This window comes from Rattus norvegicus, chromosome 4, assembly GCF_036323735.1.
Source record: "Rattus norvegicus strain BN/NHsdMcwi chromosome 4, GRCr8, whole genome shotgun sequence".
Taxonomy (NCBI): Eukaryota; Metazoa; Chordata; class Mammalia; order Rodentia; family Muridae; genus Rattus; species Rattus norvegicus.
This window is the reverse complement of record NC_086022.1, coordinates 46,107,011-46,125,340: the sequence shown is the minus strand read 5'-3', so window position 1 is coordinate 46,125,340 and position 18,330 is coordinate 46,107,011. Positions and strand designations below refer to the sequence as shown.

The window sequence follows — 18,330 nt, the reverse complement described above, 5'->3', positions numbered from 1 at the left end:
TCTGTTTATTTATAAATAACTTTATTCATTTACATTTCAAATGATATCCCCCTTCTGGGTTACTCCTCCACAGATCTCCCATTTCATCCTCCCTTTCCCCCTCCCCTTTGCCTCTAGGAGGGTGTCCTTCCACCCACTCACCCACTCCTGCCTCACCGCTCTAGCATCCCCTAACTCTAGGATGTCAAGCTTCCACAGGACCAAGGGCCTCCCCTCCCACTGACACCAGATAAGTCCATCCTCTGCTACATATGTATCTGGAGCCATGGCTGCTTCTATGCATACTCTTTGGTTGGTGGTTTAGTCTCTGGGAGCTCTGAGTGGTCCTGTTAGTTGATATTGTTCTTCCTATGGGGTCGCAATCTCTTCAGCTTCTTTAGTCCTTCCCCTAGCTCTTTCATTGAAGTCCCCAGGCTCAGTCCGATAGTTGGCTGTGAGTATCTGTGTCTGTATTGGCCAGGTGCTGGAAGAACCTCTCAGGGAACAGCCATACCAGGCTCATGTCAACAAGTACTTCTTGGCATGAGCAATAGATTCATGGTTTGATGTCTGCAGAAGGGATGAATGCCTAGGTGGGGCAGTTTCTGGATGGCTTTCCTTCAGCCTCTATTCCATTTTTTGTCAAAGGGGGACTGTATTAAACTTTCTGACTGTTGTGACAAGTCCAAATATCTACTGGACATAGGTCTGTGTGTGTCTGTGTGTATCATAAACTACTTAATGTTTGATTGGCTTGCTCACATTTTATCAAGGACTTCATGTTTGATTTTATAGCATCTTCTGTTATCATAGATTTTGCCATGTTTAACAATAATTATATATTTAAATATTGCTCTTTCAGACTTTCACCTCTTCAGGGTGCCTATTGTTACTGCCATATACTAGACACACAAAAATATTTGTATAATTGAGCTGACAGTTGTATCTCAGTGATAGCTTAATTACATATTTTTCATGAAAAGAAAACAATTAACGAATACTTAACATGAATATAATGTTACACATATTTAGTATCATGACCTTAAAGTATTCTGAATACTTTATAGTTATGCATATGAATTGTATGTGGTTGTACTGCTTTAAAACTCAGGTGAAGAAGTTAATTTCTGATATTGATTTCAAATTATTTTTTATGACTCATAAATGTTCATCTCAACATAATTTTAAGAGCCAGTCAAATTAAACAACAATTCACTGTTACTGCATTTATCTTTCATATGTATGAAATGATAATGTGGTAGAAGATCTCATGTAAACATAAGCAATGAATACGCATTTAAACGACACAAACGAATTTGCACAGGAAGCTGGATTTCTTTGAATTCCATTGAATGCCAACGTTTTACTGTTTGAATGATAGTGAATAGGAAAATTCAGCTTGATAATACTCACGTCTTGCTAAAATGTTTTAAGTGTAGATTTTTCCTTTAAGACACATCACTGAAATTATCCAAATTCAAATGATTGAGACTGAGGAATATGTTCCAATCACATTTCACATCATTATCCATTAAATGACTCTGGATTATATAATACTCAACTGAAATATGCTGACAGTTATGCAGAAACCCAAGTAAAACTTTTGATGAACTGAGTCCTACTTTCGTTCAGTAGTTACATCTCAATCAGACAGGCTCTGCTGTATAATTTTAGGTTTAGTCAAGAGGAGATTTATGGGTGTATCATATTCACAGACTGCTGTAAGAAAAGTAAGATTTGAAGAAATGAGTTATTAATCTTTACTGCAGAACATTAAGAAATGTCATTTGACTCTTCTGAGTTGGTACCTAAAAGGTAGAAGATTCATAAGCCCCCCAAAATAGATTTTCTCTCACGGACCTCTGCAAATTGAGACATAACTAATAGTTAGCTATTATTCATTTGTGAAGTCCAAATGTTGTCCCTTCATTTATTATATTCAAACAGATGGTAAATTTAACCAAATTTTTTAAGGACTGTCATTCAGTACTGAACATGGCTGTCTACCATCCTTCTTAATGTTTGTTTGCATGTTCATGTATAAAAGTGATTGTGTATGAGCTTTCCTTTCACCAAGTTTTATATATATATATATATATAAATTATATAAATTTGTTGATACCTTTCATTTTCATTTCACTGATGATCTTATTAGGTATGAGCCTGTGTTTGCCTTGCTAGTTAAAATAGTGGTGACAGAATGTGTCACTGTAGAGATGACTCTGAGGTGATGTTTGCTGCTATTCTTTAGTCTCTGTGGAGAGGTAGCTGCAGAGAGGCCCTCACAAGGTCTTTGTTTCCAGTCTAGATAAGTGTTCTCTAGATGAATGAAGGCACGTGGGTCATATGACATGTGACTCATAGCTTTGCCTGGAGAGGAATAACTTTCTCTTGGGACTGCTTTTTTTGTTTTGTTTTGTGTTTTTTGTTTTGTTTTGTTTTGACTTTTTAAGGAAACACTTAAATATTTGCTGAGTGGATGTTGAATTCCCTATAAAAAGACAACATTTTAAAGAAGCTAAAGTAACTATAATTCCATTTAAATTTAAATTATGCTTAAAATAATTTACATTACTGGTTGCAAATTTTAAATAGGTATAGTACAAGGAGATGGTATTATCGAATAAAAAATGATGGGTCTGCATGTAGGGCACTCCAAGGTTAGTTGGTTTTGGCATAAATATCTGCTTGTTTCTTACATTTCCCTGTAGAAACAAGCAAAGTAGCAAGCAAGCAAACAAACAAAAACTGTGGTGTACTTGATGGGTTATAAAATCCCTGGAAAAGTTAGGTCAAAAGCTATGTTACTGCACACTGAAGAATAAGTTGAGTGAGTATATTGAAAACTGACGCTTTCAAGTGAAATCATGTGAAAATGCAGAGGTATGGACTCTGCTGCAAGCCTTGCCTCTCTTACTCCCACTTTCAGTAGCTCTTCTCATTTCTACAGGACTCCACTCACTCAGTTTTACTCTATTTTTAAATTAATCTTTGATAATCCATAGTCTTGAATCTTTCAAAGGCTGATCCAAATGATAAGATTTCAAATTAGGTGTCCCCTATCCTAAAACTAACTGTCTTTTACTACTGTTTCAACTTCTATTTTTAGGTATCAAATATAATAACATAACCTAACAAAATATAATAATACAATACAATACATTGGGTAGACTATATTCTCATATATCTCTATCAATGATTTTGGGAGTAAAAATCTCTGCACTAATTTTGCCCTGAAACAGCAAAAGGAAAACTCATTCAGTCTCAGATTCTTTGGTTGTTTGTGCTAGCAATTTGGTTCACAACAATACTAATTCATTTCCTTACTCTACCATTTCCATTGGCTTCAGGCTCAGGCTTTTGACATTCTGGTTTTGCATGTGCATTAAGTACTTTATTAACATCTTGGAGAAATAATCGTTTATCGTTGTGAATACCCTTCTTTGTCTTTTTTTTTGGTTTCTTTGTTTCTTTCTTTCCTTCCTTCCTTTTTCTTTTTCTCTTTGTGTGTGTGTGTGTGTGTGTGTGTGTGTGTATGTGTGTGTGTGTGTATGTGTGTGTGTATGTGTGTGTGTCTGTCTGTGTGTGTATGTGTGTGTGTATGTGTGTTTATGTGTGTGTGTATGTGTGTCTGTGTGTGTATGTGTATGTGCGTATGTGTGTGTTTATGTGTGTGTGTATATGTGTGTGCATATGTGTGTATGTGTGTGTGTGTATGTGTGTGTGTGTATGTGTGTGTGTGTGTGTGTATGTGTGTGTGTGTCTGCCCTCGTACATTTACCTATACATAGAGGCCAGAGTAAGATATCAAGTATCCTTCCTGTTCCATCTCCCTGGGCTTTATTACCTTGAGACAGGGTCTCTTACTGTATTTTGAGCTAGCCTAGGAGCCACCAAACTCTAGCAATGCTCCCATCTCTACCTACCACCTCAGTAAAGCTACAGGGATATCTGAATGAGCTCTACTTGGTAGACAGTGCTGGGGAGTTGACATCAGTTACTCACACCTGATATTGGCAAATTAGAACTATTATCTACTGAGCCATTCCCCAGCTCTTCTATCTCAATATTAGTGATGAATTTCTTATCTGAGATTTGCTTTATCTGAAATTATTCTACATATTCCTGTATTAGGGGGATACTGGTGCTCACATGATGTATTTTTCTGTTTAATTATTTATAAGCCATGTGTACATTAATATCTAAAAGGAATTGAGTTTTGATACTTTTACTAATGAAAAGTTATTTATTTATTCCTTTTGAGGTGATAATATAATTTTATCACTTCTCCATTCCCCTTCCTACTGTAAATTCCTCCCTATGACACCCTTATCTATGGTCTCCTTCTCTCTCTCTCTCTCTCTCTCTCTCTCTCTCTCTCTCTCTCTCTCTCCTTCCCCCCCTCTCTCTGTATTTTCCTAAATATATAAACATAACCTGCTCAGTCTTTACAATATTGTGTGTATTCAGGGCGGATCACTTGCTATTGAATAACTAACTGGTGAACTCTTTCCTGGGGAAAACTCCTTTTTGCTCTGGGCATTCTTTAGTTACCTGTTGTTCTCTGTCTAGGGCTGAGGTCTTGTAAGAGTTCTCCTCCCTATTAGCATGTCCGGTGGTATCCTTGTTCAGGTCATGCTTAGTCATGTTGGTAAGATTCCATGGGTGTATCTCCTCCAATATTCATAGGAGACAGTCTCACAGCAAATTCCATACTCGGCATTTTGTACAGAGCTCAAGTCCAAGTGAATCAAGGACCTCAACATAAAAGCAGCTACATTGAATATAATAGAAGAGAAAGTGGGAAAGAGCCTCAAACTCATTAGCCCAGGGGAGATTTCCTAAATAGAACTAAATAATAGAACTAAATTTCCTAAATAGAGCCGCTAATGTCTGCGGCTCCAAGATTAAGAATTGATAAATGGGACCTCATGAAACTGGAAAGCTTCTGTAAGGCAAAGGACATAGTCAATAGAACAAATCAGCAACCTATAGATTGGGGAAAACTTACTAACTCCACATCCAATGTAGGGCTAATACCTAAACTATATAAAGAATTCAAAAAGCTAACCTCCAAAAAACTAAACAACACAATCAAAATATGGGGTATAGAACTGAACAGAGAATTCACAATAAAGGAATCTGGAGTGGCCAAGAAGAACTGATAGAAAGGTTTTAAGTTGTTAGTCATCAGGGAACTGCAAATCAAAACTACTCTGAGGTTCCACCTCACACCAATCAGAATAGCTAAGATAAAAACTCAGGTGACAGTATATGTTGGCAATGCTAAAGTCATTTTAAGATAAAATGTGAGTGTGGTAAATGGATCCTCTGTGTTTTGGGACAGCAGCAAGTTCTCTTAACTGAGAATTCATCCCTGTAGACCCTTGAGAACTTTTTTGTGGATATTATTCTCCCTTTGCCTTTACACATGGATTATAATTTTTAGTGGATATCCGTTCCTTCTCAAAACTCATTTACAAAGAGTCCATGTGTATTTTCAAATAGCAACATGAAGTACAATTTGGACAATGCATATTCCTTAGAGTAACAAAACAATCTTCACCCTCCTTCCTGCTGTGTGTATCCCAGCACCTCTGCCAGTCACTAATTCATAAACATAGATATGCAGTTGGACTTCCAAGGGTGTGTGAAACACAATCAGTAGCTCATCGTTAGCATTTTGAACAAAGTATCATGAATCAGGTTAATTGAAAGTAAAAGAACATTTAAATATTCACTGTGCTTTCCTCCTGTGGCGTTCTCCTGCTTTCTTTTGGGTCTGAGGCTTTGGACAATGTCTTTTATTGTCCCGAAGAGGAACTAACTCCTCTCTCAAGCCCACTGGTGGGAATTTTTCTCAATTTGCATTTCTTTGAAAATTGTTTCAATGTTCCTTCACTTTTAGAGGGAAGTTTCACAAGACACACAGCTCTAGCCTCTACCTTTCCCCTCAGCAGTTGAGTGTTTCATTTCATTTCTCATGCACAGGCTACAGGGGAAAAGCCAGTTCTTCCAATCCTTTCCTAACTGTAGACAAAGTGTTTTTCAATGTCTTGTTTTGGGATGGTTTTCTATATGCATTTGGAATATTCTATGTCAAGGCCTATTCTCTCTCTCTCTCTCTCTCTCTCTCTCTCTCTCTCTCTCTCTCTCTCTCTGCCTCACAATAATTTTGAAAAATTCTTAGTACTCATTGTTTCAAAATAGCTCTTTTTTAAAATCATCTAGCATTTTCATTACGACACTTTTATAGGTATTGGATATTGTGTGTTTTTGAAGAACCATCTATTTTTCTTTGCACCTTAGTATTTTAGGTACCTTCTGAGGCATCCTTTCTTGCAGATTCTCTCCAGCCATGTTGCATTTAATAAGCCCGCAAAAGGCACTCTTCATCTTGTTGTAGCATTTCAGACTCTAGCCTTTTTTCTTGTTTATATTGGAATGTCCACTAGTTGTCTTACATGGTCCCATGTCCCTTCATGTGACCCAACTACCTCAGCCTCCTCAGCCTCCCCAGCATCCTCAGCATCCTCAGCATATTCATCATCAGTCTTTTAAATCCTGAGTAGGTAACTCTAAGTTCTCTGCTCTGGGGTTTGTTCTGATGCTTCTTTGGGGTGTTATCTTCACACCGTACTTATTTTTGTCTGGTAGTACAACTTTTTAGTTTCTATAAATAGCAAGATGTTATTATGTGACAAACAAAGCCAAAATGATGACCCCCAAACAGTGATAAATAGGCCTTGGGTACTATGATTACAAGACATGTGGGAATGGGTGTTTGGTAATATCAGAACACTGGGAAAATACTGCTAAAACGTAGTTTAGAATCTTGGGAAATAGGACCTTTTGTTATATTAAGTAGCAAAATTCCCTTTCTTTGAAATAGTCTAGTGGTGATCCAGTGAGATGTATCTCAAACTGTGGCAGCTGTAACCATTCCACATTAAGGTTGGTAGTCAAGCCTTAGCAATCTGTCTGTGGATTCCCAAAGCTCTGTTCCCCAGAGCACTTATGCACACTTCGATCTCATGACCCATTCCTTCAACCACTCATGGCACCCATAGTCCTTCAGGAACCTGCTACGTCTCTTTTCTGGTTGTGATAGGAGTCATGGTAGCTGGGCAACCAGCAAGAAGAACTTGGTTTTTTCCTGTAGAGAGCTCTCTCCCTTCCTTCATGGCCATATCGAGACTAGAATAAGCCATTTGAACAGAGACATGAAGGTACTCACCCTCTGTCTTCAACATGTTGCTTAGTGCCCACATGCTTGACTCTTGAAAGAAAAATTGAACAGCAACCTATAATTCAACTTACCGAATACCACAAAATATTGGGGCATTGAGTAGAGAAATCAAGTAGACCCTTTGTGGTTTTGGAACCCAGGAAATTTAAGTGTTTTGAATGCGACTTGGCTGGTGTTTCACCCTGAGCTGCTCTATTGTTTTGGTATCTGTGTGTGACAAACGTCAGCGATTTGGGGGGGAGTCCTGTTATCACAGTTAACCAACTCTTCCTGTGCACAGGAAACAAAGACTTCCCTGCTTGGTTTACTGATGATCTGGGGGGAGTTCTGTTGTCACAGTTAATCAACTCTTCCTGTGCCCAGGAAACAAAGACTTTCCTGCTTAGCTGACTGATGAGTAGATAGCATCCAAGACAATCCCCGCCATTGTCTGCTAAACCCTTGTAATTTCTTGTGGTCAACCACTTAGATAAGAGTCAGTCCCATTGTGAATCTCATCTATCATTATAGACTATCTGTGGCTTCTCTAACGACACAGATTTGGGACATCGTCCCCAGTTTTATTTCCACAAACCTTTTCATTTTCCTTCTATGTAGGGCTGTCTCTCCATCCACTACCTGGCTTATAAACACATTCTCTTCTTAGATGTTCAAAAAAAGCACTGCCTTTTCATGCCATTTAAGATTCATTGCATCTACTACAGAGCTTACTCAGAAGCCAATGTCATTGTACTTAGAGGGCAAGATGTGTATTCTAATTACGTCTCCTACTTGTGATAAGGGCCACAGGTATGCTGCTTAATGCTTCTGAATCTCAGTTACAGTTAACATTGTACGGAGGGGTACTAAGGGTATGCATTTCCTGGGTTTTACATAAAGATAGAGGCAAACAGCATCAAGGACACTGCATGCAAATTGCCCATCCTAGTGCCTAGTACCTGTTGCTTTGCATTCTATTCTGGTGGCTATAGTCCCTGTAGTTAAATTCGTCCTAAAGAATAGATGATGAGGTAAAAAACTCTGGGATCGCATGGAAATTTTTTTTTTATTCTTGATAACTCTTAGAATGATAAGGCTCAAAAAATATGTGTAGTGTCATTGAGTGAAGGGTGGAAAGCGAATTAGTTAGTGAACTAAATTCTAATTCTAGACGCTTTACGTAAAAGATGAGATATGGTCCACTTGCCAATACAAGTTTCATTATGTACAATTCCTTCGGTTATGCAGTATGAAAGATTGCTCCGATCTGTGAAACTGGAAGTGTTCTTTATAACAGCTATATTGTAACTGTATGCAGAGAAGTTAGGATCATCTAAACAGCTACCCTTAAAACATTACCATTGGCATTTTAATGAAATGTTATTTTACAGCCTTACAGCTCATAGTCATATAATTAGTAATATGTGTAATCTTTATTACCAGTCTTAATCTTTTTTATATGACTGAAAAATTATTTTATGGTAGCACAATTAAAATAATGCTAAAAATGTCAGCATAACAGAATTAGACGAAAGTAACTACTACAATATTGTACCCCAAACCAGCTAATTTAAATGCAAAATACTTTCTACAGGCTATTTATCTGAGCTAATACATGGTAAGGGATTTAAGGAGTAGTTTGTGTAATGAAATAAAAGAAAAAATAAGCACTGTACAGCAATCTTTGCTATTGTTTAACATGAGGGAAAATTAAATAGGTTTATATATAGGCCACTTGAGGAAAATGTATTAAAAGCCACATCACAGCATAGTAAATATAAAGGCAACTGGCAGGCAATACTCCATTTAATAGGTTTTTATAAATACTCTATTTGCAGATTTTTAAAGGGAAGCTTGAGGTGCTTAAAGCTGTTCTTTTTAAAAATTATGGGATAATATTAACTATGACAACGAAGCTGAGCATGCCTAGATTTCTTTTGTTAAATTTGTTCTTTGTCATGTTCACACCTGTATAAACGTGTTCTGATTACTTTCCCTACCACTTCCTTCCCTCCTCCTCCTCTAGCCCCTCACCTCCCTACACATCCTGTGTGTTTCATTTTTATGTGTTTTTGTTTTGTTTTGGGACCAAGTGAGTGTAACCAGGGCCATCTGTGTGAGTGGGGATGCCCAGAATTTTAATGGTATATTTTGTAAAAGGGAATTCAAAACACATTTGTTTAGTTGGCACACAAGAATAGACATTTTTCTCAGTGAATTTTTTTTACCTGTTGATTCATGATGATGCATACTAATTTGTTCTCATTATTTGTTAGAGCACAGAAAAAATTCAAAATATTTACAAAGCAAAACTCTGCTCAAATAGAAGCACTAGAAAATACATAAAAGTAGAAAATAAAGTCGCTCAGGGTTTTATCACTATTAAACTCTCATGCTTTAATAGTATATTTACTTCTAATTTCTGCTTCCTTATGATTTTAGATTTTATTTATAAAACTTTTATTGTACACGAGAACCCAGTATATAATATAAAATATATATTATATAAAGACCGCTTACATTGTTGAATATGCTTTATTTACCTGTGACATTTTAAGACTTCTTTTTTAGAGACTCATGTAGTATCAATGTTTTTACATTTATCCCTCATTGTTACAAATAATAGATGATTTAAAGCCTGGCTAACATTACATTTTCTTCATCAAACTTTAAGTCATGATTTAAAAGCATCAGATCATTAAAATCCAGTCATCATAGGTAAGAAGCATCAATATAATCTTAAAGAATCTGAATTATAGTATTGCTTTGCTGGAAGAAAAACGGTTTAGTACATGGTGTTGTCTGTTTCATTTATTTGTTTTTGTATCTGTAGGTCCAGGCACACTTAGAAACCTCTACGAGGCCTCAGCTTCCAAAGGCTCAGACACAGCAAGTAACTCCTTTTATGACTCTTGACCATCGGTTGTTCAGCCAGACTCTCAAGAGAGCACAGCCTCTAGCAGCAAGCTGCATGCCTCTGGCAGAGCATGGACCCAGGAGCCCAGACAGTGATGCTGGCTGTGCAGGAAACCCATTCACAAATCCTCTGGCTCTTGGGAAAGAAGATGGCGTTGTGGAATGGCGGGTATGTTCAATGGCTGGTTATAAAGTCTGTCATTAGTACTAGGGGTTGAAGTTAAGAATTTTGCAGTAAATACTTCAGACAAAAGTGAGACAAAAGAAATGTGTTTTTAACTAATTGATCTGTAATTATTAATCATACATGTATTAATCATACATAATAAGTTATAGCTGCTCATTTTAATACTAAATTAGCCAATTCATTTTGATACTCAACTAGTTATCAATGGGCCACTCAAAATCCTATGTATTTAGAAGATTTGATTCTAATTGTAAAGGTTTAGGCTTTCTGATTAACTTGAGTTGAATTGATCAATATCTTAAATAGACCATAGATTGGAACTGGTAGAAATTACTTAAAGAACACTGAGTTTGTTCTCTAAAAAAATGCCAATTACAATAAAATGAATTATTGAATTATGAATTAGCTTATCACGTTAAATATTTAATGAAATTATAACTCAACTTTTTACACTTGATTTTCAATATATTTTTTAAGTTTAAAGACATTCTTCTCTGCTACATACTAAATAACTGACATGAAGTTATGATGCGGTTCCAAATTAAACAGGAATCGAATGTGATTTGCTTTTACACGAATCTCCAAAAATACTGAAAAATAATGACACAAAGTAGGAAATAACCAGAACTTGGGAAAACTGCAGCACTGTCTTAAAGAAAATTCATGCCGATAATGTAGCTTTCTTCTCCTTTCCCTTGTTCTCCTCAATTGGTTTGATGGAGCTCTGTTCTCTTAACACCTGAATTGTCCTCCTGCCAGCTAATGTGCTCATGAATATGCCCCGTCTAATTTTAAATTTACAGCCTCAGAGAACAAAGGCAGAGGACTCAGGCTCCCAATGTGTGACTCCGAAGAGGAGAGAAGTATTTTAACAGTAAATTTTGTGTTAACTTGGAAAGTGAGAAAGAATGAAGATCCAATAGATTATTCAATGAAAAACAACATTATCACACTGTAGGATTCTCTGAAATCCAAAACTGAATATTGGTCCCTGTGTGTATATTTACTTAAACATTTTAACAGTGGGTGTATATACATATAAACTTTCAGAAGTACATACATGTACATATATATCTGCATATCTACACATCTATCCCCCTTCTCTCTGTCTATGTATCTATGTATCTATGTATCTATGTATCTATGTATCTATGTATCTATGTATCTATGTATCTATGTATCTATCTATCTATCTATCTATCTATCTATCTATCTATCTATCTATCTATCTATCTCTATCATCTATAGAACTTTCAGAAGTGGAATACAGAGCCAACTTCTCTGTTTACTTCATGAAGAACACAAACTATATCTAATAATGAGAGCTATCTGGACAGTAAATATTAGAACTACACCCAGTACAATTTATCCTTCAAGTACTTCTTCCAAAGTTTATTTTTTGTAAAGATTATCGATTTTCCACAAAATAAATCGCAATGGTAGTGAGTGAGCCAACTTATTATGAGTAAAATCTCGGAAGCAGTCTTTGGCTTATGTAGGCAGCATGGATCAGTCCTCTGGGCTTGCTGTAGAATCTTCTTTTATTCTTTAGGTCACGCCTTATCTTTGCCATTAGAGTAAGTTTATACTTATACAAGAAATGTGCGGCCTGCCAGTTCTTTTAGGCAGCCCCAGTGAAGGGGAGTTGTGTAGCTTAGAAGGGGCGATCTTCTCAAGGGGTTTAACTATCTGCAGGCAAGATGAGAAAGAGCTGCAGACATTTCTTGTTTTTAACTACTGCATTAGAAACTGTCTAAATGAAAGTGTCTCGCAACCATCATGAATGTCAGTTTGATTAGAGATTTATTTATTAGGTAAGAGTTTTATATATGGTCTCTGACCTAAATTTGCCAAATCAACATTTGATGCATGATGCCATCATTCACACACATATTATCCCCAATAGCTAGAGCATTTCTTTTGTGATTACAATTTACTAAAATCCTTATTGCTTCTTGGAGTCCATGTCTCAGAGAGGCTGTAAAGTTTGTGTGGTCTCTTACATGAAGATTGATCATTCACTCACATTCTTTTATATTGAAGATTTTATTTGTGGTTTCAATATGCAAACTTTGTTGTTTGACGTAGAGTCTCACTATGTGGCTTGTGTTGGATTCAAACTTCCTCCTTCTCCACCTTTTCAGGGCTAGAATTACAATATTTGCCACAAAACTAGAAGAAGAGCTGGTTTGACTTTTGTATTTTAAAACTTCCAAAATGAGTGGCATGGTTTGAATTCAGGGGATGGTGGCTACTGACATTTCTTTGATTTTATCCATTCTTTCCTTCTAAGTCTTCTCCACTAACACAAGGGACCATTTCATTGGTCCAAAGAGCAGTGACACCATCACTTGGTAAGTCTGTGAGTGTGTCCTTACATTAGATGTGATGGCTGGAATTAGAGGTAAATAAGAAAGGTCTCTGGGACAGAGATAGGTAATATATAAGAGAAGGACTTCACAGTGCATGCTTGTCCAGGATGAATTTGACAAGACTAACAGGAGCCCTTTTTAAGAAAATCATTCCTATCCTTTACATTGCTAATGATATCCCCCCTTCCGGGTTACCCCTCCACAACCCTCATGTCTCATCTGCCTTCTCCCTGCTCCCCTTTGCCTCTATGAGGGTGCTCCCCCACCTACCTACTCCGGCCCCACTGCTCCAGCATTGCCCTATGCTGGGATATCCATGGATCAAGGGTTTCCCCTCCCATTGATGTCAGACAAGGCCATCCTCTGCTACATATATCTGCAGCCATGTATAATCTCCCTGTACACTGTACACTCCTCGGTTGGTGGTCTAATCCCTGAGAACACTAGGTGGTCTGGCCAGCCGACATAGTTCTTGCTGTGGGGTTGGAATTCCCCTCCACTCCTCCAGTCCTTCTACCAGCTCCCCCACCAGAGTTCCAGAGCTTAGTTTGATGTTGATGGTTGGCTGTGAATGTCTGCGTCTGTATTGGTCAGGTGCTGGCAGAACCTCCCAGAGAACAGCCACACCAGGTTTCTGTCAGCAAGTGCCTCATGGCAACAGCAGCAGTGTCAGGGTTTGGTGTCTGCAGATAGGATGGATCCACAGGTGGAGCAGTCTCAGGATGGCCCTTTTTTCAGTCTCTGCTCCATTTTTGTCGCTGTCTTTCCTTTGAACAGGAACATTTCTGGGTTAAAAACTTTGAGATATGTGAATAGCCCTATCCTTTGACGGTGGCCATATCTGTCGACTAGAGATAGTCTCTAAATGATCTATTTCCTGTTCACGGCGCATTTCATCTAAAGTCATCTCCATGGGGAACTGGGAGCCTCTGGCTTCCCTGGCGCCTGGGACCCTCCAGTTCCTCATCCCCCAAGGCTACATAGTTTTTATTCGATGTCCGGACCCTGGTATTCCTTCCTCCTAAGCTCCATATGGTCTATGGGTTGTATCATGGGCACTGCGAGCTTTTGGACTAATGTCCACTTATCAGTGAGTACAATGACTTCATTAAATTTGCAGGCAAATGGATGGAACTAGAAAATATCATCCTGAATGAGGTAAACCAGACACAAAAGAACACACATGGTATGTAACTGGAGCCTTTTATACTAACTCTTGTTCCTTTTCACTTAGCACATCTGTATTGCTTGGTGTTTTACCATATGGCCCCATACACAGCTCTCTAGAGTCTCACAGGTCTCCCTTGGGAACGTCCCAATAGAGTTCCTCAACCTTTGATTCAAGTTGACCAACTACCTTGTTAGAAGAGTAGCGGGATTGGACGGCAGTTTAATATATTTGGAGGTGCTTGCTATTTCTTTATATGCCAACTACTGTTTTCTCAACTCAGCATCCCCACCTTCAGTTTATACATATTAAGGGTTCCCTAAAGGCAGTACAATGAAGAGAATTGGAGCTTGATAGTTCCTACTTTCACGTCTGTTGCTGTGATGAAATACCCCAATAAAAGGAGAGAAATGGTTGTCTTGCCCCACAATTCAAGATTACAATTCACTACTGTGGGAAAGGTCAGATGGCTGGGACTTCAAATAGCTAATCCTAACATATCGAAAGTCAGGAGGAGAAACAGAAAGTGCATACATGCTAGTGATCAGCTCACAGTCCCCCTTCTTGTATAATCCAGGATCCAGCCTATGAAATCCTACTGCAACTAATACAATCGAAACAAAGCCATTTGCAGGTGTGTCCATAGCCCAGTCTGATCTAGGTAGTCCTTCAAATAGGGGTGATTGCCATGTCAACATGATTACCAAAAACTATCCCAAGTGTACAGGAAAAAGAGGAATAGAAAGAGTGAAAGAGAAGCACACAGTCTTTCTAAAAAGTTTGTCTTTAAAAAAAACCTTCCTCATCTACTGTTTATTTCTTGAGCAATCTTTGCAGGGAAAAGGAAGCTTTTGGTGGGAAAGAAATGAAGATGTAAATAGAGATTAGATTGAGGTTAGAACGGTGGCTCCAGAGTTCAGAAACTTAAACCTGTCTCTGCCACTCACTAGCGAGGTAATCTGGGACAAGGTGGGTGATTTCCTTTCCGTTTGATTTCCTCCTCTGTATGATGAGGATAAGTATTGAATTCACACAACCATTTATGGGCTGCTGTGAAGCTCAAACGATTGAGAGCACTAGAGACCATGCCTGGCACATCTGCCGCACTATGCGAGTGTGTGGTACTGTTGCTGGCTAAGGTGTTTGTGTGCGTGCTGTTCATTGTGTCACTAGTAATAGAGATGAAGAGGATGAATGGCTTGCTTCATATAATCTAAATTTCAACTGAAATTTCACCGCTGACCTTTGGACATCCACAAAACGTTTTAAAAGTAAAAGGATGATATAGAAGTCCCCTGTCAACATGTGAGGGCTGTGGACTTTGGTTTGAAGCACTTTAGGAGAAGCACTCGGTTGAGATAGAAGTTGGTTTCAAAGACTGTGCCCAGGGTCCCCTGAATAGTCACCAGGGGGCCCAGGGAAGGTAATGCAGAGAAGGCAGCCATCAGAGCCGCACATGCAGGTCTCAGATGCTGTGGACATATACATATACACATCTAAGTGTCTGAAAACTTAAATATCCAAGAGTAAACTTCTACCACTAAAGTTCTTTGTTATTTCAAACTAAAGCACCACTTTGATCATTATTTACAGCATTCCAAATGTCCTGTATCCTATTAGATGGAAATTGCTAAGCATATTATCAGTGCAGAATTTAAGTTTTTAGGGAAAAAGGAGAACGCTAAAAAAACAGTATTTCCAGACCCCAAAGGGTCAAAAGGACCATAATTAATGATCAATTTAGCGTGTAAAACAAAGCAATTTCATTTGACTAGAAAATGGGGCTTTTTTTCCAGCACTTTTGAAATAGACAGAAGACAGCAAATGAATATTTCAATATACTTTAGGCAAATAAATATTCATATAATATTGAGAAAGATTATAGTGTTCCACTGTTCTCTTTTCTCTTTGTCTATCTATCTATCTATCTATCTTTCTATCTATCTATCTATCTATCTATCTATCTATCTATCTATATGTGTGTGTGTTTGTTTATGTATGTATTCTATGTATGTGTGTATGTATGTATCTTTTTATCTGTCTATTGATCTATCTACCTATGTATCTATATATATTAATCTAAGTGTCTATGTATCTATCAATCATCTATCATCAACATATATATCATCTATCTATCTATCTATCTATCTATCTATCTATCTATCTATCAATCATCTTATACTTAAATTCAAGCATCCAATTCCATATCTAATCTGCTGTAGCATTATCTAGGAACAATTTAAGTTTGACATTTCCTATTTGAAGTCTTGCTTATAATCAAATACCTTCATGAGGTACTGATTCAGTTTTGACTCTTTCAGAATGATTAGTAAATTGAGATTCATAGACTTTACTCCCTTGTTAAAGACTAAAATTTACTATGATAAAATATGAATTATTTCTGAGTCATTATTCAGAGGTGAACAAAAAGGAGAGAGACTTCATCATCTTAATGTAGAAAGAATTCTGTGTTGAAGTCAGTATTAATTCCTGGAATCATATTTCAAGAAGGGAAGTTACCTAATCTTTTATTTGATTACTTTACTCATTGTCTAATTATTAGTCTCAGAAATGTTATCTGTTAAAGTTTCTACATACTCTTTCCATATATCTTGAAGGATTGATTATCTGTATTTTTTGTGAGTTAAGATACTTTAGAAATCACAAGTGGGGAAATAAAAGGTTTTAATTAAACTGCTACTTTAAAGATTTCATTTGGAGAATGTGGGTGACCACATTTTGTAGGCTGAAGTCAACAATATATCAGTGAATCATTTAGATAAACAATGGTAGGATAAATGCATGAAATTCAAGTCCTGAGAAATAGTCTGTGAAAGCATCCTTCTTTACTAATTCTAAATAGACCTTATATCGAAAGAACTATTTCTTCCTCCTTTTCTCTAGCATGCAAAACTTCAGACATTACAATTGACTTGGGATCACACAGAGAAGGTCAGATGAAATTTAACATTAGGCACGTGGCCCCCTCTCTTTACAACAAAGTTTCTAATGAACTTAATTTGCTTTTGTTGACTTTTCAGGGAAGGAGTCCAAGAGTTGTCATTTTAGCCTAACAATGATTACTGAGTGTCTACACTGAGAAATGACAAGGACCTGCCCATTTCTATGTGCTCTGGATAGACGGTCTCAGGCACAAGGAATTGGTTCCCATGTAACAGCCGTGTAAAGTAGAATGCAAGGACTCCAAGTAGAAGCAGACAATGCTCATCCCAGTCAGCCTTGCTTCACCAACCTTGAACTCGCAGGTTTCCCTCTTCCTAAGCATCCATGTGATTTTTACCCTTCCTGTTTTAAACATCCCTCACAAGCTATATATGACCTCTTGCTCTTGTCAATGTCCCCATAACTTCTAGTATTTTATTTTAAACATTCACTGTCAGATCCCACTTTTGAAGTATATTTTCCCTAGCTTTCTCAATTAACTTTTGTTTCAGCTCATTTAGAGGTCATATCAATTGGACCAATGCTACTGTTTTCAGTGGCTATTGTTTCCCATTCACACTATTTTAAAAATCTTCTTTAACCTGTCTGTAGAGTCCAAAATATAACCCATTTTTTTGAAAAGCACCATTAACTTCTTGTTTTTGTTTTTGTTTGTTTTGTTTTAATCTGGCTAAATTTCAGTCCTAGATAAGCTCATTTACTTTGTCACATCTTTACTGAGCAGTCAATCAGTCAAATGGAGAGCACCATCTACACTGTGCATACTGATTATGTTAAATACATCATCAATGTCACACGAGAGTTGACAACAGGGGGACAAACCTACAACCATTTCTTAGTTAAGATTACCACTAATGCAGACTATGCAACATCTTCTCTCCTTAAACTTTCAACTTCCTCACCCATTCTCCATTTCTCTGAAATGCCCTATATTGCTTTGAAGAGAAAGCATGTGCAGTCCGGTTAGAATTTGCTCGGAAGCTTAAGTAGTTCTCTTAAACCTCCACATCTGTTTCCTTTCTCCACCCTTTAGTATAGAAAAGTTTCTACTTCATTCTTAAATTCCCAAGAAGTTTTCCTTCTGCGAACCTTCTCCAGTATCATCAGTATATGCTAATCAAGAGGACTGCTCATATTAATGTCACATTAAACCAAATAGCTCTATTCGAATACATTTGCTTTCTGGCCACCATGTTATTTCAGTACACGCAGGCACACACATGCACACGCGCGCGCGCGCACACACACACACACACACACACACACACACACACACACACATCCCAAAACTCACTGCCTCCACTTCCTCCCTCCCAACATCATCTGACGACCGCAATCTCTCCTCTCCAATCAAGCTCTTCTCTTCATGATTTTAAAAGGGCTCTTAACATCAATCAATTTAAAAAAATTTTCTGAGATGACAATATAATTCCCCATGTCCTTTTTCCTCCCTCAAACTCTCAAAATGAAAAAAAAAATAACATAGCAACTTAAAATCCAGTATCAAAGTCTCTAT

The 18,330-nt window shown here is 37.5% G+C and overlaps 1 protein-coding gene across 1 annotated transcript in view; it reads left to right on the top strand.

Moving 5' to 3' along the window:
• The window catches only part of Tfec (transcription factor EC), a 74,108-nt gene that overhangs the window by 20,860 nt on the left and 34,918 nt on the right, over window positions 1–18,330 (top strand). The window contains exon 2 of the mRNA NM_022379.2: window positions 10,041–10,292. Within this exon, the coding sequence (NP_071774.1) occupies window positions 10,113–10,292 (180 nt within the window). The 5' untranslated portion in view covers window positions 10,041–10,112. The remainder of the gene's footprint in view (window positions 1–10,040; window positions 10,293–18,330) is intronic.